At 44.6% G+C, this 23,387-nt stretch overlaps 2 protein-coding genes and 1 pseudogene across 6 annotated transcripts in view; all 3 read right to left on the reverse strand.

The window, feature by feature from the left end:
- Positions 1-11,430, reverse strand: part of Pfas (phosphoribosylformylglycinamidine synthase) — a 43,514-nt gene extending 32,084 nt beyond the window's left edge. Inside the window, exons 1-6 of one of the 3 annotated variants that reach the window (XM_075689089.1) lie at positions 11,269-11,430; positions 6,404-6,693; positions 3,634-3,781; positions 2,094-2,244; positions 1,112-1,220; positions 455-595 (exon numbers count right to left, since the gene is read on the reverse strand). In XM_075689089.1, the coding sequence (XP_075545204.1) occupies positions 455-595; positions 1,112-1,220; positions 2,094-2,244; positions 3,634-3,781; positions 6,404-6,684 (830 nt within the window). In that variant the 5' untranslated portion in view covers positions 6,685-6,693; positions 11,269-11,430. Of the gene's footprint in view, positions 1-454; positions 596-1,111; positions 1,221-2,093; positions 2,245-3,633; positions 3,782-6,403; positions 6,694-11,190; positions 11,212-11,268 lie in introns of those variants that run through there. The other 2 variants (XM_075689088.1, XM_075689090.1) reach the window with 2 other exon arrangements.
- LOC142579156 (AP-2 complex subunit alpha pseudogene) lies at positions 7,719-10,943 on the reverse strand (annotated as a pseudogene).
- Positions 11,431-11,967: 537 nt separating the features above from the next.
- Positions 11,968-23,387, reverse strand: part of LOC142579158 (F-box/WD repeat-containing protein 7-like) — a 37,575-nt gene continuing 26,155 nt past the window's right edge. For all 3 annotated transcript variants that reach the window (XM_075689103.1, XM_075689104.1, XM_075689102.1), the window contains exon 11: positions 11,968-13,415. In XM_075689103.1, coding sequence (XP_075545218.1) covers positions 13,150-13,415 — 266 coding nt within the window. In that variant the 3' untranslated portion in view covers positions 11,968-13,149. The remainder of the gene's footprint in view (positions 13,416-23,387) is intronic.

The raw sequence follows: 23,387 nt of genomic DNA on the forward strand, positions 1-23,387 counted from the left end.
GGCATCTTTCATATTCGGTACGAATATGGTATGAAAATAATTGTTTCCAAAGTAACTTTTATTATGATTGAAGCCACTGCGCAATACAAAGTACAAGGGTTCACGAAATGATGGAGTTCAACATACGGAGACAACATGGGGGCTATGAGGGATGATCATGGTAGAGGGCTCCGGATTAAGTTCGACCCTTCACATTTCTTTAACATGCATCTAAACCTAAGTACACAGATGCGTTTGCATTTGCCCACATCAAAATGTCACCTTAGAGCCAGGAATCGAACCCACAATCTCGTACTCGGCATCAGAAGGGCATGCAAAGTCACTGAGCCACTGCAGCAAGTAATACTCATTATTGTGGAATGCTGATTATGTGTATACAGTTTTAGCTGGGAATCAAATTGTCCATGGTGAATGGAGACTACTTTGTTTGAGAAGAGCTTAGCCAATGTGTTACCTGCTGTTGTCAGAGAACTTGATGACATTGTTGTCGTTGCTCGTGTTCTGGGTGGCCGTAATGAGAGAGAAGAGTGAATGAGGCACCTCCTTTCCATCCACCACCAGTCGGCCCTTGAAGAACCAGTGCCGGCTGTGCTCACTGCACATGTTAATTGTAAAAGCATTTCCATTAACCTATGTTTGAGAGCTCTTAGTGTCACTGATGGAGCAGTGGTGCACATTCTGCAGCACAAAGGTATGCTATACTTGTACCATCCAAGTGCCCTGCTCTCCGTGATCAAATAATTCGTTCTCCATCAATAAGTCAACATGCAGGAACAGACAGGGCAGTTCAGCATGCAACGACAACTTTAGATTAATACTCTGTATGCATCTTTTTTTGATGTAGATGCATGTTTCAAATGTATATATGTTTAAAAAGGAATGTAATTACTTAGTACCTAGGCCAATTTTATCATTGAAAAGCAGCCCAAATGTATAAATATGGTAGTCGTAGTGACAGATGTTAACAAAATGGCTGCAGCGCATTCCAAGTAACCTTGAGCAGTGAATGAGCACAGGTAATGCTTTCTTCAACATGTTAACATGTTAAAAAATAAAATGAGAAGATTTTATGAACAATATGTACATATGCTTCTGAATGTATGCCTCATACCTGTTGGACTGAGCTAGGTCGAAGCACTCGACAGTAGTTGGGTTCCTCCTGAGCTTGTTCTTGAACAAGTCCGTGTAGAAATCCAAGTCCCAGTTATCAAATGAGAGCCCTTGCAACAAAAAGGTACAATCGTGAATCAGGCTTTATTATTCCCTGTGAAATGCCTCACAGCTACCACTACAATCCTAAAAACTTATTTGGAAAAGCAATTGCCTTCCACTTGAACCCAGTTGACCACATGCATGTGAAAACGGCTGCATGTCTCGGGTATTTTCCCTGCTTGGAGACTCAAACCTAGTGAACACAATGTATTGTGGACGTACAGCCACATTCAATATGAGCTGCAACACAGTGCCCATGGTAGAAGGTGCTCCAAAACTGCACGGCAGTGCCAACACATGAAAAATTAATTTACTAAATCGCAGTAATTGCAACAGTGTATAGTCCTCACATTTTTTGCATGCTTGCGCCACCACACAGTCTTGGAGCCCCTTCAACTATCGGCACAGAGTTGCTTTCATTAGTGCTTATACCATGGCTTATACCAGTGCTAATAGTATGTCTCACTGCATAGGCTATACTCGTGTATGTGGGCAACTTTTCTTGCAGGTAAAGCTTATGAAAGCTGCCCAGGCTGTCTTTCCACTCTTTTAACAATAAGCAATTGATTGTCATTTGTCAGTTGTTATTAATTGCTTCATCTTCAATGTAATTAACAATTACATTGTTAATGAACAATTACCTAGTGCCTAGTAGATGCTTTCAAAGATTATCATGTCACAAGAAGCAAGTGTAGGAATGTCAAATGGGCACTGCCATCGATATTTCATTTTTACATGCACTCTGTCCTTTATGATTGAGCCTCTGCTTGTGGCAATTACACTGACCTATAAGTAACTATAGAAATGTTATCCAACACTCTAGCCTGACTATCTTTAGTGCACTTCAATGTGAGACAAAAACAACAATGCATGTGTTTTACCTAATTCAGTGCTAACCCGCTCCAGAGCTTGCCTCCCATGCTGCAGTATGTCGACCTCTTCCCAGGAGTGAGAGCTGGCAGGCAGCTCAAACGTTGTCACAGGAGTCAGGTAACAAGTTTCAGTCATGCGATCGTGCAGCACATCCACGACCTGGTCATAGAACAAGAATGTGCTTTAGTCTACAAATTTAGAAGTCAGCAAAATTCCTGTCATCCAAGCTGGTTGAAGCGCTCCTTTGTATATCGGGCACCACAAAACTGATAAGAAGCATAGATGCAGAAACTTTGTCTATTTTGTTGCACTTGATTTAAAATGGAGCATCAACACCAATCAGCTGAACTAGTGCTTCTGAATAAAAACAACTACTTGTCAGTGAAAGTTGGAACAAAGCGTACTTGTACTGCTCGATGTGCACTTCGAGTAGGAAAACGGTTTGGCTTAACGTAGGATAAGAAAGCTCTCAAACAGTGTGCTATTTGCTAAATTGTGTTGTTATCTACTGTGTACAGCATAAATAGTGCACATAAAAGAAGACTCTAGGGCGACTAAAGATTAGGAAATGCTCATGAGCATATGCAAATTCAGTCGCCCATAGGCAGCAATGCATGCACCAAAGTGCTCTTGTGCTTGATGTGATCTTCGAAAAGGTTAGAAACATATGCAGCTCTTAATTTGTATACCACGCAAAACAGCCCATCTTACAGCATATCATACACCATATTAACATAGACCTAGTTCAATATTAGTTGGTAACCCTTGAAGGAAATGTGTGTAAAGCTGGCATTGTTCGCTTTCCCCAAAACACATAGCCAAACATGCCACATTAAAGGTTATTGTATTCCTTCTATTGAAGATTGGTAGTATTGTGAACCACTTAGTTTTTCATTATTGAGATGGTTCAATTGTAACCACACGAGACTTTTATTAGTCACTCTGTATTACACGAATTTGGTTACCACAGTCCAGGACGATGCTACGCTTTGCGAAAAGTTTCCGTAACATGTCAGTGCAGTTCTTGTCTTCGCCGGCCTTACAAACCAAATGGCTTCCCACACACTACAATGGCATAGCGCCTCATCAAACTGCTCATGGCCAGATGCAATAATTTTTCTCGCATCTGTAGCTGAATAAATTGCAAAAATTATTTGTGCACGCCTGTTCGCTTTCCACTTTGGTGTGCAACTCTTTTTCTAATGTTCACAAAAGTGTTAATAAAGTAAGTTGTGGCAGGTGGACAATTCTCTCCTAGGAGTCTTCCCAGAAATTATCAACATCAGGGCACATGCAAAACACTCAAGTTAATTGGCTGTTGCAATACATGCATGGGAACCCATATGGGGTCCCAAATATGGGGTCCCATATTAATTTCCTGCAACTAGGGCATGTCTTGTCTGCACATGTTCTTTTATTCATCCTGCGTATCTGCATTTTACTTCGCTTTAACAGGCCTTGAATTGCCTTCAGTTTGTGACCATCTGGTTCACATATAGTTACTGGCTGAAGAAAGGAATTTTTGATTAAATGGTGTGAGGCTCATACCTTGTCCTCATCCTTTCTTGAGGGCACATAATCATCCCTAAACTTTATCAAATAGCGTGTAGAACGCTCTATGCGATCAATGCAGTCAAGTCCAATTGTTTGGCAGATGGCTACAGACTGTGTTGAAGAAGGCGTAGAGAAGTTGAGCCTGGAAGAAACGAAGAAAAACGACAATGGTATGCTATTTTTTTGTTTACTGCACGGTAGCCACATGGCATATTATACAGTTGAGCCACTTTTAACAAATATTACGGTCCCATGAGATGTGTTTGCTATAGAAAGTGTTTGTTATAAGTGAGAAGTATGCTTCAATGATTATAGCACAGATGCATGAAATGCAATTTCCCACTTAGTTTGGGGTGCAGAAAACCTTTAATATTCCATAAGCGCTCATCTTGGTGGCAACCAAATTATAATGACCATAAAGATATCTAGGAATGGGAACAACGTTATTCATTTACCAGCTGCCAATATCCAAAGCTTGATATGATCGAGCTGCTTCCATGCGGCAAAACTTCAATATTACATAATACCTAGCATAACTGCCTCACATTGTTCACTTTTCATGTGCAACATTGCTTTTGAATACTGAATTTTATTGGTTGAAACTAAACTTCAATAAACAAATTTGGTATTAATCTTCTTTAATTGGAACACTGCAAACCGGTTACATTACACATATAATATGGCGAACAGCACTATTCTCGCCTCCAATGAAACATTTCACAGTGTTACTGCAAGAGCTGCATGCAAGTGCTCAACTAAAGCTTCAAGATTGCTATACAGTCACATGTCAATATAACGAGCTTGGATATAATGAGTTATTGAATATAACAAAGTAAATCTTAAGTGTTTCTTGTCGATATCAGCGTGCAACGAATTTGTGTGTGTAACAAATGTCTGATATCACAAGGGTATTTCCATGCCGAATGCGAGAGGCTCAACTGTATACTAATGTCAACAGTGGCTCCACAAGGGAATGCTTCATCCTCAAAGCAATGTTTGGACAAGGAGACCGACTCATCTTCATCAGGACGTAGACAAGTCCTCTTGTTGAAATGTTGACTCTAACCTCTGGCATTCTTTGTTCAGCCACAGTTTATTGCTTCAAGCCTCCATCTTCCTGTGAACCTTATGTCTTCTTCAATCGGCTATGCAGTTACGTTTGTTTACACACACACACACACACACACAAACACACACACACACACACACACACACACACACACACACACACACACACACACACACACACACACACACACACACACACACACACACACACACACACACACACGCACTCACACACACACACACACACACACATACAAGTACACATAAACACACACACTGCAGTTCCACCGGTGATATTGCAGGAGCAGGAAAAACAACACATACCATGTGCAGACAAAAAGAATCGGTCAGTGGCAATGAACAAACATATCCAAGCAGAGCATTCCAACAATGCTATACTTAAAGAGGAAATAAAGCTACTGCGTTTTTACATGTCGGTTTTAAGCTGAACTGTTAAAAGGTTTACGCTGCGAGGGTACAGGAATGTGAAGGCTCAGCTACATATTTAATTAAGGGGGTACAGTGTTTTCTCTTATTGAAAACAAATGAAAAAGAAACACTGGGACATTTACACATTAGCAATAAAATCAGTGAGATGGGTTAGTAATAATAAGCCATTAGTTTTAGATGCTGGCCATAATTATTAGTTCAGTAAAAATTCCTAATTTTCACAAGCACTAGAAATAGTGTAAATTGGCACGAATTGCAAATAAATAAGATATGAATTAAGCATTGAGGGTTATATACCTATTAAAAAAAGATAATGAATTCCAGTAAAAGAAATTACAAACAGGTGCCAATATTAACAAATATATACAAGACTGCAGAATTCTTAAAGCTTAATGCTTGTTATGATAGGCAATCCAGATTAAAATTTCCAAATGGGAGCAATCGATCAGCAGAAGGGTTGAAATCTGGGACAGCTAGTTGGTACATAGTTGAAGGAAAAACCAGTCACAAAAGACAAGAAGAGAAGGCTCACACCATAATGACTGGTGAACATTTATAAAGATGCCCAGAGAAGAAACCAGTCATTGTGGTGACTGGTTTGTGGCTGTGGTGACTGGTTTTTCCTTCAACAATCGATCTGCCTTGTTTTTACAGCTTGCAATGGTTTGGGCCTGCATGAAATAAAAGGAACGAACAAGGAATTGACTTCCAATCTTAAACCAGTGATACCAGTCAGTGCTTTCACCCGATAAGCTTCATGGTTACACTTAACATTTTTACCAAGTTACTTGAAAGAACCTAACACTAATTACACATGGCCCAACAGCTGTGGATAAGTAAAACGAATGCTGGTTTAAGGTTGCCAAACAAAATGCATATGCTTGCTGACAAATCAGATAAAGTACAGGCTCATTCAATGTGACCTGGAACACGGCGCTCAAAGATGAAGGGACCCCAAGACTGCATGGCAACACCGACATAAAAAAATTGAACTAAATACTTCTTCAATTACAAGTATTTATTAAGCAAACTTTTCTTATGTTGGCACCACTGCACAATCTTGGGCTTCCTTCGACCACAGGCACCGTGTTGCAGCTCATATTGGATGATACTTACAGCCTACTAAGAGAAAAACATTAAGATGGGACACAGAGCAAAGAAATGACTTCGCACTGTTTTTACTTAGCAAACCACATAGCAACCAGCCATTAAGCACAATCCTGAAGGTAAAACGATTTCAGCTTACCTTGGGCCAATTTCAACAAGAAGGTTTGCTAGCTTTTTTTGTTCTTGCAGGCTTGTACGCTGGTCAAGGTGAATCTTGAAGCCAGGAGTAAGGAGCCAAATAAGGCGCTTTAGTTGCTCTTGATCAAGTGCTTTCCGACCTTGCAGTTGAACATAGAAGCAGTATTCCGTCAGCAGCTCTTTGGCAGCGTCTTGACCAAGGGCCCCATTGATTGCAGCTAGCTTGCCCTTCAGAGCACTGTCCGAAAGGGCAGGCGACTGGTAGAAGCATAGAATAGCCATGGTTTCTGTCTGGGAAGGGGAGGTCGTAGGCCATAAAGTGCTTTGTGCAAATATCCTTATATTTTGCTAAAAGCAACCAGCCTACAAAGACACAAGGAGAGGAAATTGTTGCCATTCTACTCTGAGTGTGTTTTCTAGCTGGCTTCTGTGCAAAACATGTGCACATAAAAAGCTTGTAGCTGTCCTTGATGGGGCTTGTCTTGCCCATTGACTCATGTTCTATTACATGTCACATGTGACTGTGACGACTGCGTGGAAAGTCCAACAAAAGTAGGGTCATCAGGCCCACTTTTCATGAATCTGTGTGCCTCTCTTAAAGGCAGAAACTACCTGAAACAATGTGATGAAATGATGAGACAGGAGAAAGTGACAGGCCATTGCTTTGAGCAAATGGGTAGTTCAAGTGTGCATGGCCCCCAGTCATTAAGTTGTCCCTTATAATTGTTTTACAGTATATCAGTCTACTCACCTAGTTCACAGCTGTGCCACATGTCAAAATTAAAAGGCACACTGTAAATGTCTGTACTGCAGCCATAATAAAGCTACCAGCTATCAATTGTCAGTGCTTGCATGTATTTGCTAAGCCTCCTAATTATATTTTACAAGCTTTATTCCAGCTAAACCTCTTAGTATGTCAAGAGCACAGCACTAAGGATGATCTAGTTCGTGGCTAACTCAAGGTTAACAAAATTTTGCAGCTCAACATATATTTTAGGGGGCTCTTTATACACTATGCATCGATAGATTTGAGTGTGCAATCGGTTTACAGCTGCCGGCCGCAACTTCAAAATGTGGAAACAACCATTTAACAATAACAAACATTATCAAGCCTATGTTTGGTGCCTACAACATGTGCTGTCCAAATGTGGCTGTGCCTGCCAGCTGCCATACCCATGACACAGCATCAAGGCATCTGCACAACAGCTGAGCAGTTGACACAATGGCCACAAAACAGTGTATTAAAGTCATGTTTCAGACCCTCGATGCTTCAACATGCTTCACCAGCTGCAGGAACACACAATTAGAAGCAAAACTGTAACAAAAAGGGATTTATTTGCTAACAAGGCACCTTGGAGCATCTTATATGTGAAAAATGATCAGCGGCATATATTATAAAGAATGTGTATATTTCTCTTAGCCAACAGTGGGCACAATGAGTGGTGCTGTTACAAATGCTCATACAAAAGGTCAACCATGATTTTTGCAACATGGCTTTTGCTGGCACGAACAGTCAGACGGAACATGCGAGCTTCTACGTTGGGCTCCAGTCGCATAAGGCACCCGACCTGTTGGCCACGTGTACACACAATACCAGCACAGACGTAGTTGTTGGGGTTTGGATCGATAGATTCAAGCAGCTGCATGCCAAAACCTTCCAACTTTGTTCTGATGGCCGCAGCTTCCATGGGAAACCGTGCCCGAAATACTTTTTGCTCCTCTTGCTGTGGCCCTGAAAGGTTTTTCCAGCGAGCAAAAAAGCTTTCAGCAGTCATGGCTGTTGGCTCGAAAAACTTGTTTAGGAAGACAGGAAGCTTAAGGGACACAGACTGGGCACTACCAACATAAAGAAAATGAACCAACAGTTCTGGAGGTTCTTGGAACTCTTGAAGGCATTCTACACTGACAATCTGTTGAATTTGGGAGCCAGCATCGATTACTTTCTCGACTGGCTTGGCCTGCACAAAAAGCTTGGTTGCTTGGTCTCCACGGCAGGACACAGTAGATGTCACACCCTGCAGCTGAAAGGTGCTCTTGTTGCCATAGAAGAGGCTAAGACGACCGAGGTTCTGCTTGAACTCAGCTCTGACGCCAACTTGAATGATGTCATTCTCGAACAGGACACCAGCGTTACGCAACACCATTTTTCGAAGACCATCCTCAGCACTAATAGGTGCAGCGACAGGTTGGGATTGCTCCTCAGGAGGCTGCATTGCAAGTCCCAAGAGGTCAGCCTCCACACCTCCTCCATTGGTCACGAGCAGCTTAGCACCGCTCTCTACAGATCGTGGTGGTGTTGGCGGTGGAGCAGTTTCACATGTAGTTTCTTTAAGACCAGGCTTTCTACGCTTCAGCATCGCAAGTATAAATGACTCTTTCTCAGGGAAAGGAGGCATTTCTTCCAGAACAGTGGCAAGCACATCAGGTGAAGCAATACGACTCAGACCAAGATATTCAACTGAGCGCTGCTGCAGCTCAGCATCGGAACAGCGAAGATTGTTGTCACTTTGCAGCACCTCTTGGATTTCAGCCTTTATTTCGGGAAAAAGGTTAATAAACTTGATGTAGGTGGTCAACAAAAGGGCACGCGTTGGAGCGCTACACAGGTGGTACTTGGAATGAAGCAGGCGGAATTGAACTGCTGGTGCAGAGCGCTGGTCACCGGCAACGAGGTTGCCAAACTCTCCAAGAACATAGCCAGCTACTTTGACCATATTTTCATGGCAGGCTGGTGCCTGAAGTGCCTGGAAGCAAACTTTGGCTGCATAACCCTGGACATCCTCCCGATTGGCTACAATCTGAACGACACGGTACCAAACTTCTTCACTAACGTGATCACCTGCCACACGAATGAGGTTGAGCACTACGTCAACATACCATGCGTAGTCTGATGCATACTTCTCAGCAAGGATGGCTACCTTAAGCACCATCTCCTCGCGAATGGCATAGTCTGCAGTCTCGAGGTAGCTCAACATCTCGCCTACAATGAGCTGCGCATTGGTGCGATCGCACATGGCGTAAAGCAAATCCACCGCCTTCTGACGGACGCTGACGTCACGCTCCATCTTTAAAGCAGCTACCACGGTCTCCTGGTGTTTCTTGACGGCTTCGTGCGACGAATCCGATGTTGCTAAAAGACAGAGCCCTTCGAGCGCCATGTAACGCAAGTTGGTCTCTCGGTGTTGCAGGAAATGGCCAAGCTGGTTGCAAGCGCGAATGAGGAGGTGTGGCTCAGGCAGCGCTCCAAGTCGATCCATGTGCAGAATAAGCGAGATGGCTTCGAACAGCACAGCGTGGCGAGCGTTCGAGTGTTGCACTTTCTTCGACTTGGCCGGTTCCTGCGCCTTGTTGAGTAAAGACTCGAGGCACTCGTTGAGCCTACCCCGCACGCTAGGCTCCTCGGGAGGCGGGTAGTTCTGCAGTAGCCGCAGCAGCTTCATGCACAGCCAAGGCGCCGGTACGAAATAGTAGGTGTAGTCCTGCAGGTCCGTATACGAGGCGTTCACGATGCGACTCAGCCGCGACACGGCAAGAGGAATGCATCCCTTGTACTCCTCCGGGTTTTTCTTGACCAGTGCGTCGATAAGGCTGACAGAGGCTGTGACGACGCCCAGGTGCTGGTCGTTTAGTAGGTGGATGATGCGCGAAGTCCACTCGCCCCCGGGCACGACGTCGGGCAGGGTGCGGAGAAGGCGCAGGAGGCACAGCGCGGCGCTCTGCTTGACTTGGTCCATGGTGTCAGGAGACACCAATAGTTTGGGAATGTCGCGGCCGAACGCTTCGGCCATCTCCAGGTTGCCCATGTTGGCGACGCACTGAAGAGCGAGGTTAGCGTGAACGGGGTTGCGAGACCCCAGGTCGTTTTTGATGGACTGCACGATAAGGCGCATGAGTTCGTCTTTGGCATTCATAAGCACCAGGATGAAAAGGTATCCTATCTGCTTTTCGGAGTATTTGTTCGAACTGAGGAGGTTTACCGCCTCCATGTGACCGAAATCTATGTCGTGCCCTAGAAGGAAGATGAACAGCAACTTGCAAATGTACTTCTTCTTCTGGTAGCCGTCCAGCGTCTTGTCGCCCTTGAACTTTGACCGAATGTTGGCTAATTCTTTGTTGATTCGCTTCGTTTCGGCTTCCTTGCTCTTGCAGTTGCGGATGTCGGAAATAAACACGGCCAGGCCCCGCATCCCGTCCCCTTTTGCCGGCGGCATCGTGAGCTTTACGGACTGCTTTCTCGCTTCCGAACAAACTGTTGACGACTCAGCTGCCTACGAAGAGCGCTCCCGTCAGCTCAGCACGACTTGATGACACCGAAATACGACTCGCCGCAAAGCATACCCCAAGAGCAGCCCTGCATGAAGCCGCGAGCACACCCCTCAAACCGCCCCTCGTCTGCCATCCTTGGGAGGAATGCAGTCACGTGTCTGATGCGACCATGGTCGCCCAATGGGGTCGCTGCCGCTCCGGTATTAAATGATTAAATGTAGGCGGGTTAATTTATGGTTCACAGCCCTCCGAAACGAAAAATGTGCTCAACTGTTTCGCTGTCGCTTGTTTCCACCGCACATCAAATGAAGCATCGTCTGACGTGTTCGTTTGGTTTGGGCAATATTTTTTTATATTTTTCTTGCCGGGAACTATGTTATTACGTTACAGATAAGCGATAGCGACAAATAAAGATATCGCATTTCTGACCTCCTAAAACGACAGCTGCAAGATCTCAATTAGTAAGCGTCGCCAAAGCGTTGACGAAACGAAAAAAATAAACCTCTTCGTAACGTGCCTCACCTTCCGGCCATGATCTAAGAGCAGTACAAGTCGGATCGTAATGCCAACCTGTTACTGTCTACATAAATGAACGCTCACCTACCTTCAGTCGTATCCCTTGGAAGACGCGTCTCGACTGGCTTAGCTTCTTCGTTGGACGAGACGGAAGGTTTCACCCGGCCTTGATTTGACCGCCGCCGGCTACGCAGATAGTGCCTGCGTCTGGTCGTACGAACCTCCTCACCACTTGAACGATAACGTTTTCCTTCGGGCGCTCCCCGCTCTAGCCGTCCTAGCCTTGCACTTATAAACACGATTGCTGGCCAGACAGCGAAATCACGCCATGCTTGATCTTATCAGCCAACAGCTTACATGGAAGATGTAGCGCTGCTTGAAGCAGTCTAACTGAAAGTAACTGCTCGAAACCGGGAAATGCTTTTCGCTCCGCTACATTTCGAGATATCTAGCAGCACCGTGGCGGACGGTGCACATCATTTAAGATACTGCAGCTACTTAACAATCTCACGCGCACGCATGGGAAAAAGTTATGTAATATGTTATAGGAGATTCGGAAATATAGCTAGCTATCCTTTACCGTTTCGGATAATGTAAAATACACACGAGTCTCCTCAAACGTTTTAGCACACAACCAGAAGTAACCTTTAAATGCGAATTCAATGGTAGCAGTGTAAATTTGGCATGACGTAAACAAAAGTAAGGAAGTGTCTCAATGTTCCAGTGTCAAGTAGGAGAATCAAGCCGTACACACCACAGTTTGAATTGAGCCATTTCAAGCAGTACAGGTGAAACAATTAGCTTTACTTTGCCTTTAGTCAACAACTATAAAACAAACCTGCAGACAGCAGAGAATATACAGCAATGTACAACGCAAAGAGAAAGAATAATTAGTTCGCAGAACAAACAAAATGTACAGCAAAAAGCATGGCAGTCAAAAGTAATGGCGCCCCGCGCCGATTCCTCTTATTTAAGTTAGTGCATCTAGTACGGTGAGCTGAACCCCCCAAACTAAGTCCACTGGCAAAATACCACCAACCCAACATCCTACAAGTCCATACGCAAGTCTTAAGAAAACACTGGAGCGACTGTACGGCTTGCCAAGAAAGGAAACAAAAGGCATGTACTTTCAAATCTTTTCCAGGAGCTCTTGAGGGAAAAAAAAGAATTGGATGGGGGTATGGAGAGGGAGAGACAAAGCATGCGTCTTTATCATCTCTAAGGACTCTGAAAAATAAAGAGACGCTACTCCTACTAGAGCCCCACCAATTGTTCTTGGGTGCTGAGGCACTTGCACCACAGTTGTCAAAAGGGACGGCACTTTGCCCAAATCAAATAAATATAGGAGGTGTTCCCCCATGTCCAAGGGAGGGAAAATAAAATGCAACTTTAGGGCATGATTCTTTACTGTATAAGGAAGGGCCGCACCCCTGCACCTAGGCTGTATGACAACTCTTGCCGCCAACTAATTGCAGTGGCCTTGACACAAAGCTTGAGCAGTAATGGCACAAAAGGCTTGCTGCCGACAGGGACCTACTATTAGACATGAACACTGTTCGGGTCCGTGATCTCTTGCACAGGAGAAAAAAAAAAGTAATGGTACAATGTCACTGAGTGAAACAAGTTCTGTACTGGCAAGAGCGCGCAATAGGCAGGCACATCACACTTCTTGGTCGCAGCACTGCACCACAACAGTTCTTCCGGAGACTGTTTCCCAGAAAAATAGAAGAAAAGACAAATGAGAGATGACGGAGCACTGCAGCAGAGGCACCACAATAAAAAGTCTTGCTGCCATGACACAATCTTCCCACACTTTAAGAAGCTGGGGCAGTGAGGGAGTGGGGCTTGGCAAGCTCCTATGGCAAGGAGCCCTTGACTGGCACACACGCGAAGTGCACGCAGCCTGTTTCCTTTGGCACTTGTCAGGGATGCTGGGAGGTAACATACGCTGCAGTGAACGGCTTGTCACTTAGGCTCATCAAAGTCCAGCACAAGCAGCTTCGTCTCCTCTGTGCCATTCCGCGAGCCCACTGCGCACACTAGCTTGGTCGAGGAAGCACGAAGGCGCCACACGACGCCCCCCGATCCGCCGGACTCCAGGGCCACGAGGTTGCGCAGGAATTCACCCGTGCGCAAGTCCCACAGTTTCACAGTACCATCATCCGACGAGGTGACCACAAACTTGGAGTTAAACTGGAGGCATGTCACTGCACTCTGGTGCTTGTGGGCTCCTGAAATTGGGGTTAGAAAAATCAGTGTCACTGAGGCCCATCTTTCCCTGGCTGCAAGTGAAACAGCAAAAGATTAGAAGTTAATTGTTAGGGCAAATGTAATATTAATGAATAAGAAAACAGACCATGTTCCTAGAAAATGAGTGTGTGTCCTTAAACTTCCCCGCAGGCTGCTTGATTTTAACATACCAAGAATGAACAGGCATGTTAAAGACACAGAACATGAATTGAGATAATCCCGCTGATGGAAAATACTGCCTATTGTATTGGCTAAAATGAGCCCCGTGTTTCTCATTAAATGTGGATTTATATTTTTAATTCTTCATCAAAAGTTGCAAGAAATGCTCTTTGGCACCCCATGCGGCAAAAACATGAGGATGCATAAGATGCCTATCATGTGGCCTTCTACTGTACGCGGTTCCTGGTCAATTTATTAGTATTGAAATGCAGTGCACCTTATCCTACAATAGGTTTTTTCTAACTGACAATGGTGTAGATAAGCCTTTGTTTTCGGCGAGTTCACTTCGCTAGTCTATAGACAGAATAATGACGCTCAAGGCCAGCCAGCCACGATGTAGGCGTGTACTTAGTGAAAAATATGGTACAAATATATAAGAAATGTCTGTAGAACAGTGCAAGCTTATTGTACCGGCTTATTGTTTCCAAGAGTGGTTAAAAAGGTCAAAACATCGGTGATTAATCACAGTCGCACACACTCCTATAAAAGCAGAACGACGGACGTGTTCATAATTTACTCTCCTTTTTGAGGCTGCTCAGATTGAAAAATTTTGCTTACAAAATACGCATACACTTTTGGAAGCAACCATTAAAGGTGTAAACACTACTGAGGGTGAGCTTTAAGTTGCGCCATTAAAAAACTGGGTCCTTAAAAATCGTTAGTCAGTCCCTTTAAAGCGTGTTTTTAATGTTTTAATGATATCAATGGTGACTACTTCAGAAATAGAGGAAATGTACCTACCATAACCCTCTCAATAGCTAACATCTCAGCCTAACCTACGAACCATAGGTGGTCATATCAAATCAAAAGTATTTGTGACTGAATTATTATTTTTTGAATGGTGAAGTCACATCAGGCTGAATAGCCCTTAGCTTCATTTCCATTTCCTGGTATTATGCAGAATTGAAGACAGAAGAGACCATGCCATATCAGATTAGTAAGCACTATCAGAATAAGGAAAGATGACATGTGTCTCGTTCCTATCTATGTCCACAGCTGGTAATACTATTTTTGATGGGATTAGCATTCTTAGGATACTTCATGCACCTTCTGGTGTTTACCTATCTGTGTGTCTAGCCATTTTCCCCATCAACATGGGTCCATGGCCTAATGGGTAGAGCATGGGACTGTTCTGCTGATGGAACCGGGTTTGAAAACAACGGTCAGACAAACTTGTGTCACCGAGTATGCGACACTGGGTAACTGCAGCTCTTCAATGAACCTCTTTCCTGCCAACTTGGGTCACTAGACATGTGACTCTAAGCATTCATTAGTCAATGACATATCCAACTTGACATATTTGACATATTGATATATTGATATATATTGACATATCCAACTTGGGTCATTGGATATATGCCACTCTTCAATGACAAACAAATCTAACATTTATCTAGTGCTGGTCGGAATTAAACCTGCATCGTAAATTATATTTAAGAAAGTCTTGTCTCGCTATAGGGTATATTCACACAAGTGCCATACATGGACTTCCTGTGCTAGATGGCACAAGATGTCCAGTGGAAAGCATGAGAGAGGAGCCTGACTGCATAAGTGCCTCATACAGGATGCCTTTCGGCATTGGCAATATAGTGTCGCTACATTGCTTCAATGCTATTCGCATTAACACCAACATTAACATCTTCAACCTTAGTGGTGTCACTTGACATTACAGATAATGTAGCACACAACTTATGAAACAAAATAAATAGAAACAGTTCAGCTTTCGACGTGAAGCCAGCATTGCTGAGAGGCAACTGTAGGTCGAATGGGGCTGTGGGTCGAATGGTTTTGCGGAAAAATCAAACTAAAAAATCAATAGTAGCAGCAATGCCGTTCGTTTCGTTTCATTTTAGGACGTCATCAAAGCCATAAAAATTGGGCATGTGGCTTGATAATTTTATTGCACAATGAAAACATGTTAAATTGTAGCTCAAGAAAAAAAAAATTGAGCAAGGCACTTTTCACAGCTCATATAATAGCTCATTTTGTGGTGTACAAGCTTCACCCCACCAGGGCTCAGTGGTTGTAAGATGGAGATAAGGAGCAGTCACTTTGCTTTTGCTGCATTTTGGTTGTTTTTCAGCATAATTGCTTGTTCAGGACTGTCATTTAGCTGAAAATGTCATAACCCTATATGACATTTCAGTAAATGTAAATTATTCATTCATATAAACGAAGAAGAAGACTCATTGAACTCATGTGCATAACCTGTTCACTAGATGAAAAAGAAGCTGAAGATGACTTCGAGGAGCTTGGCCTATGATTATCACGCACTCAGCACGCGATGCAACCTAAAACAGGAGGTCAAGACACCTGTGGGTAGCTTCGTTTTATTTGGCACAGTTATATTTATTTGTAAAGGCTGACAGAAATAATATCCAACCTTTTCAGTCCCTGCAACATGAAATATCGGAAAGCTGCATTTTTCATAGACCATATCATGTGTTAATCCGCAACTTTAGAGCACTGGTGTTGTCATTTGACATCATAACTTTGGCAAAAATGACAAAATTTGAATTTTTTTATCATGCTTATGAAAGCTTTTTCACACTAAATATGTCAAGCACGGAAATCTGTCTAAATGAAAAAAATTCAGGGCCGAAATGTTTAATAACGAGATGGGTTCTGCTGGAACTTATTATTTTTTTTTGAAGATGCCCTAGTATGTGCATATTAGCCTCAGAAATGACAACTCTGATTTCAAAAGGGCACTGCTGCTATCAGGATGGGTTCCATGTGGTGGAAGTTGTAGTGTGATTCGAGATAGTGCTTTCTAGGTCATACCTTAGAGTAGAGATCATTCTTAGAATCTCTGAACCTGCATATCTAAATTTCCAGGTACAATTTCACATTCACAGTTGTGATCATGTTTATGTGAGGCATAGTCTCCTCCAAAATTACTAGAAACTCTGGCACTGCCATCATTCAGCTACCAAGAAATATGGATTTGTCTGGCCTTCATGCTTGTGGTTTCAGAGGTTTTTGTGGCTTTGGCTGCTATGCTTTATCTGCCTTTACTGGCCTAAATTTCGAAGCAATCCCATTTCTCTAAATGCAGAAGGTAATTAAGACTCTGCGCGCATGCATTATCATTGCAAATTGTTGCATCCATAATGCAATATTTTGTTGAAAAGGTTCAATTTGCAAAGCCACAAATCCATTTGAAGACAGAAGAAAGAAATTTAGGCAAATCCATGTACTAACCATCATTACCATGCTGGCTGAAACGACATGTTTGCAGCTCCCATAGACATTGGTGCAGGAGTTCCGCCTAACAATTTTTGTAGGGAACTCTTAAGACATAAGGGGACATCCTCTCTTTTCTTTCCACAACCAAAGCCAGTGGTGGCCAATCGCTCTCCCCTGCACTTATACTGTTAACCTCGATGTAACGAAGTAGGTAAAATCGACAATTTTATCAAAATTTCGTTGTATTGAAATTTGACATTTCATGCAAATAAGTACAGTCACCAATCAATTTCTCTTACAGAGAAAGAGGCTGTAGAATTTTCTGAATTATCTAGCAATCGAAAAAAGCAAACTTTAATGAGAAAATAATTAATTTTGATTGGGGAGTCAATGATGAATGATACGGTTTCATGACGCACCGGTGATATTTTCACACAGACAGTATGAATTAAGCAAATCCAGAACTGGGATGACGCTATCATGAAAAGCGCCGGCAGTGGGGAGCAAATGCTTGGTCTGCCTCTCGCTCCAATGGGTTAGTGAAACTCAATTATGCAACCTTCAATGCTAAACGCATGGGAAGACATCTTACATGATGCCACGCCATCTCGGAACGCCTACTCTTTGCACACATGGCAGATTACCTCTAAAGCAGGATGTGCAGCTGCGCGTGCGCAGAGCCGCGCGACAGCCATGGGCAGCCATGGCTGAGACCCGTGACAGAAATCACAGTGCACGTTAACACCCCTATGGCCCGCCTCTCGCGCTCGCTTCATCGCATTACTGCGAGCTCCCTCCCCTGCCCCTCTTTCCCTTTGCTTGTGCAGGGAGGTGGCACTCATGCGTGAAGCCACCATCTTTCTTTCTCACCCTTGCACAGTTTCACTCGCACCAGAAGCACAAAGTGCACGGGGCGCGATGGGATCTTATCGCACTTGGACTTTATGTGGAAAATGATGCAGCTTCACTTCGGGGTCGCTCTTGTTATCCCATGAGCAATTTGAAAGGTGCGTTTGCAAGCAGCCACTTGTAATTCAATCATTGGACCATCTGCGTCTGTGAAAATTTCCACTGTGTCGGCATTCCTTTGCTGCAGAAGCAAAATTTTGTTATATTGAAATTCCATACAAAGACACTTTTTTGCATTGAGGTTCTAATTACATGGTGTTCTATGCACAAGAGGTTATCAAAAGTTAATACTTCGTTATATCGAGAAATTCGTTATACTGAAGTTCATTATATCAAGGTTTAACTGTATATTGCTCAGCTCCACTGGAAGCACGAACACAGGTTTATGGAGGACATGCAACTGCTTGCTAAGGATTGTGTAAATGCGATTAGTTTTCTTTGGGTACTTCACGCACTTTCCGGCAGGGGCTAACTGTGTGTGTGCGTGCGTGTTGTGCGTGTAGGTGCGTGTAGGTGCGTGTCTATCTAAGTATAAATGTCTCTAACCATATTCCCGCAAACCTGGGTCACTGGGTAGTCCATTGAATGGGTAGAGCACAGGGCTCCAGGGTTGAGGGAACAGTGTTTAAGAACCAACCGTTGGACCAGAGAGAGAGAGAGATGCAAATGAGAAAAAGGCAGGGAGGTTAACCAGAGTTAAAGCCTCCGGTTTGCTGCCCTGTACTAGAGGAAGGGAAAGCGGAAGTAAAGACGGAAAGAAAAGCGAAGACAAAAGAAAGCCGTGAAAAAAAAAAGGGGGGGGGGGGATGGGATCATTATAGTCTTTCTAATAGGCCACTGCCACGTAAAAAGGTCAACAAAGCCTTGATCGACTTTTGGTGCGATGACAGTTCAGGTTGGCATTCCAAGACTGTCTGCTCTGAAAGCGACCTGCCGTCAAGCGTGCCTATACGGCTGCTAGTGACAGCCGGTGCGTGCTGTATGGAGGACAGTGGCAAAGTACGTGTTCTATAGACTCCTCGCCGCCACAGTGATTGCAAGCTACACTCTCGTCCGTAGTGACCCGAAAGCGAAAGATCTTGTGAAAACAACACCAGGCCACAGTCGGCAAAGTACTGCTATCTCGAGTCGAGAGAGTCCAGATGGGGGTTGAAGTCGAAGGGACAGGTTCGGTCAGTGTAGACGTGTGTGCTTCAAGCTTGTGTGTTCCATAAAGATCTTGTGGCTTCATTTGCCAGCACACGAATTTTCATTGCAGCATCTGTTCTTGAGAATGAAATGTAGTCTTGCAAGCCCTCCTCATGCGCAGATTGCACTGCTGCATCAGCATGTTCATTGCCCATTGTGCTACAGTGGCTTGGAATCCACTGTAACGTGATGTCATGTCCTTGCTCGATGAGGTGGTGAAGCAGCAGTCCGATTTCTATAACTAGTTGTTTGTCGTGTCCGCGGTGTAAAACCGTTGGACCAACTTGTGCTATTGGGCATGCAGCACTGTGTATTGTTAGGAACAGCCTGCAGAGATGCCGACATGCAAAGTTTTCTCAGCCAGCTGCAGCTGCGAGCGTGGTGAGCTTCCCCGAAGAGACCATGGAAGCCTTCAACACCCACTCGGCGCCACAATGACTAAAGCGATCGGCGGACCAACTATTGTTAATGAACTCGCCACCGCCGACCTGGTATGCCGTGAGCGGGGGAGTTCTTGAGGGAAGGTATTTGGCGGCACCTTCCCACGTGCCCTTCGAGACGTAAGCCCCGAGTTCTGCGAAGCCCGTCTGGCCTGGGTGGTGGCAGTGAAACCTGTGCGTGTGTTTAAGCCCTCCCACTCAAAGGCGGGGCTACGATGACTGGTCGAACGTTTTTTCCCTCACCTAGGGATCTAGGGAAGATGAAGTGTTTATAAGCAGCTGTTTGTCAGCGGCTAGAGTGTGCTCTGAGATCGTGCTCGTTCTCGACAAGCAGTGTGTTTAGAGCTTCGTGCTCGTATGCTTCGTCTTACGTGCTCCATTTGGGAGCCATGCTAGACTGTCGAATTTATCTCTTGTTCTAATGTAAATATCTGTAAATAAATCCTGTGCACCTAGTTCCTTCCTATGACCTACAACCCTTACAAGTGGTGGCAGCGGCGAGATCGTCCGACAACTCCTACAGTACCTATGTGCCGCTCTTGAATGTTGAATGAATGTCTCTGACGCTGACATGGTTCATTGGGGATGCAGGACTTGGTATGGGACGTGGGCAAGCACCACTCTTAAATGAATCTCTTTCACACTGACATAGAACACTGTGTATAATGGCCCTCAGTCTGTGCTCCTCTGCAATGGACCCATTTGATACCAACTTGGCTCACTGGGGTATGTGCCAGTAGGTGTGTGCCACTCTTTGACGCCAACTTCAGTAACTAAATAATTACCACTGGGAATGTGCCACTCTATAATCACAAAACAGATCCTCTTAATTTCTCTGATGCTCAGTGTTATCGAACCTGTGCAGAGTGCAGACTTTACGATGCAGTGTGTGCAGTGGGGAGCAGCATGCAGTAGCAGCTGTGTAGTGAGAGCTGCCAGATTGCCTTTCAACCAGTTGATATTGCGATGCATGATTTTGACCCACCAAACGTATCATTTAGGCCCGACCACTGGCACGCATCGGCAAGCTTCGGCACGCACCAATCTGTCAAAAGCATTGGCCGGGAACAGGGCAAAGTGTGGCGACGCACAGAGATTTTGTCAACTGACGATGCTAGAATTTCGTCAACGCGTGGAGACGCTTCGCCAGTGTGCACCAATAGGAGACTGCAATGCATCGCCGAAGCCAACGATCGTCCGAGTTCTTTGGACGCACAATGCGCGGGACAGTGTTCCTGAAGGACAGTGTTGTAATAGTAGGCCGACATTGACACAACCGACAACCGTAGGTTATGGCAGTGCGACGTGGATCCGAACCGACTTCTAACGACGCCAAACAAATCTAACCGAATCACGATTGCCGCAACCTCTGTGCTTGGTGTAGGTGTATTATGTCGTGCTCGAAACAAATGGAAACATGCTTCCAAACTCCGCAGTTTCGATAATCAGCGCTCGCCTAGCGCCGATGTTGGTTATGTTACACGTAGGCCTAGCACATTCATTGAGTTCATAACTGGCGAGTGAATGAGCCCAGCTGAAAAACTCTGTCAAAGGAAATGAATTTTCAGTTCCGTTTGGCACTGCAACGATTTAAAATATGGCACTCCTGACTTCTTGTGGTGGGTGAAAAGGTGAATGAACCAAGTGGAACTTTGGGTGGTGAACCGTGGCATGTTATACGTGGTCTCAGGTGACCCAAGTTTAGTGGGTGAGCTCTGCGCTGTTTCCAATGGCAGTAACTTTTGAAAGCGAAAGACACTAGTGGCTGAACAATGGAAAGTATGCACGTCATCAGCCATGCCGTCCGTTTCAGCTGACAGTGCGCTATTCTACTCGGCATGTGAATCCAGTTCAGCACAAATTCACAGTACTCCTTCACTCACTTTTTTTTGAGTGCACAGGCTAGTTGGGAATAGCTCGTGCAGCTCTCAAGAACATTGGTGCACTGAAGGAAACATGACACAGCACAGTCATGTTTGAGTCAGTGTGTCCTTTTACTTGAGCACTGCCAAAAGAAATGATCCGTTTGCAATATGTGCACTGTGTGCAATGCATAGGAGGACCTGCATCATGCAAGACCTATGCGTGCAGCTGTGTATACCAGGATTGCTTCGATTCCTGCTTGAGAAGCAGCACATACTGAGTCAATTAAATTATAATTGGCTTTTGATCTCTTTTTTGTTTATGGAGGGAGCAGATGGTGCGAGCACATTGCGGGGAAGGTGAAAAGGTGTCATCAATGCTTTGTGCAATCGGTATGCTTAAATTGCCCAAATCTCTTCAGCTTCTATTAAAATGTTTCTCGCTGCACTACTATTAACTGCAGTCAGGAAAAAGACCAACTCTTCGCAGAATGTGTCTGACTAACAAGTTAACACTTCCATATGAGCTTGAAGTAAATACATTCCGTAAAGGTGAACGACTGGGCCTACAATAACCAACTTTGTAGTAGCACTGCAAAAAATGCTGCCATGAGTATCAGCCACAACAAAGCTGATACGTGTCCAACCTACTTTCTTGGAGGCAGCTCTATAAGACTGTTCGGGCCCTTCCCATTCTGGGTGTAACATCCAGCCCTTCACACAACTTTTCTGCATATGTCATCAGCACTTTATCTAAAGATCGTCGCATTCTTGGGTTTGTGTCCCGTGTCTTCTTTCCCTGTGGACCTGAGATTTTCCGAGCACTCTACACTTCTATGATCTTGCCATGGCTCGAGTACTGCTTATCAGTATAGTCCCTGTACCAAACTCACGTCGCTGACAAACTTGATTTTGTTCAGTGCTGGGCAACACACACGGTCTACTCCCGTCTTTTCGGTCGTCGCAAGGTCATGTCAGCCTACGAGGATTGCCGCAAAGCCCTTAAGAGACCATCCCTGCAGTACCAGTGCAACATTGCACTAGTCTGTCCATTGCGCAGGTTGCTTGACAGCTCTCTGGACAGCACTCATCTTTCTTCAGTCCATCTGAACAAGCAGTCAGCACAGCCTGAGCCCCATCACGCTTGTGCGGCCTGACACCACAACTCCATGCTTATATCTGGCATACAGAGTTTTCTCTCCACCCCCACGGCTACTCGAACTCCTTCTCCTTGAGACCGGACTGAATTGGCAATCGTGCATGTTGTGCACCCATGGACTGTGTGCTTGTGTGTGTGCACACAGAGGGGGGCTGCCTTCTGCACCCTGCAAATTCCTGCTCTAGATGGCTGGCTTTCAGATGCTCTAGAGCACAGGCATCAGCCTACATTTAGTCTTGCGAGCTGTCTAGAGTGCCATGTTACGAATAAGATTATTATTATTACAATCATCACTAAGACCACAGTGAATGTGTTGAAGCCAGCATGATACATAATTCAATAGATTTCTGGAGCTTCGTGCGCTCTCGCTCTTCCAAAGAGAGCGCCAGTGATATATACCTTCTTGATGAAAATGGTATGTCTTGAACACTGCTGATGGCTTTGCAGAATCAAATATAATGCTGTCTGTGCGGGAGCAAACATGGTTCTTAGTGTTTATTTCTGCTCAATCTCAGAAAATGTGCCTGATTTTGTGTTGAAAGTTGCGATAATTTCATGCTGCTGGCGAAATTTCACCTGTAAAGCATGCTTAGCCGCTGGACACTAAAGATTTATAGGAAAGCCAGCCTCCCAGTAGCAAGGTGCAGGGGTTTGCCAACAGTGAGGGTGCACTCTTTTGCCAGTTCCACCCCCAATCCTGAGCTTAATTACGGCGTGCCTCCATTACGGCGTGCCTCATAATCAGAAACTGGTTTCGGCACGTAAAACCCCATAATTTAAAAATAAATGTAACCTTCCGCATTGCCTCACTGGAATGGATAACTTCATTGTGCATTCTTTTTTGGCTGTTGTTTCTCACATCACATTTTACTGGCTACAAGTTCAAGGACAGCTAGGAAGGAGTTTGTAAGGCTGTGGCGATGAAAGCTGACAGCGTCATTCAGCAACACAGGCTGCAAGGGAGTGAGGCAAGCTGGGAGCCCCAAA

This window comes from Dermacentor variabilis, chromosome 4 (assembly GCF_050947875.1).
Source record: "Dermacentor variabilis isolate Ectoservices chromosome 4, ASM5094787v1, whole genome shotgun sequence".
Taxonomy (NCBI): Eukaryota; Metazoa; Arthropoda; class Arachnida; order Ixodida; family Ixodidae; genus Dermacentor; species Dermacentor variabilis.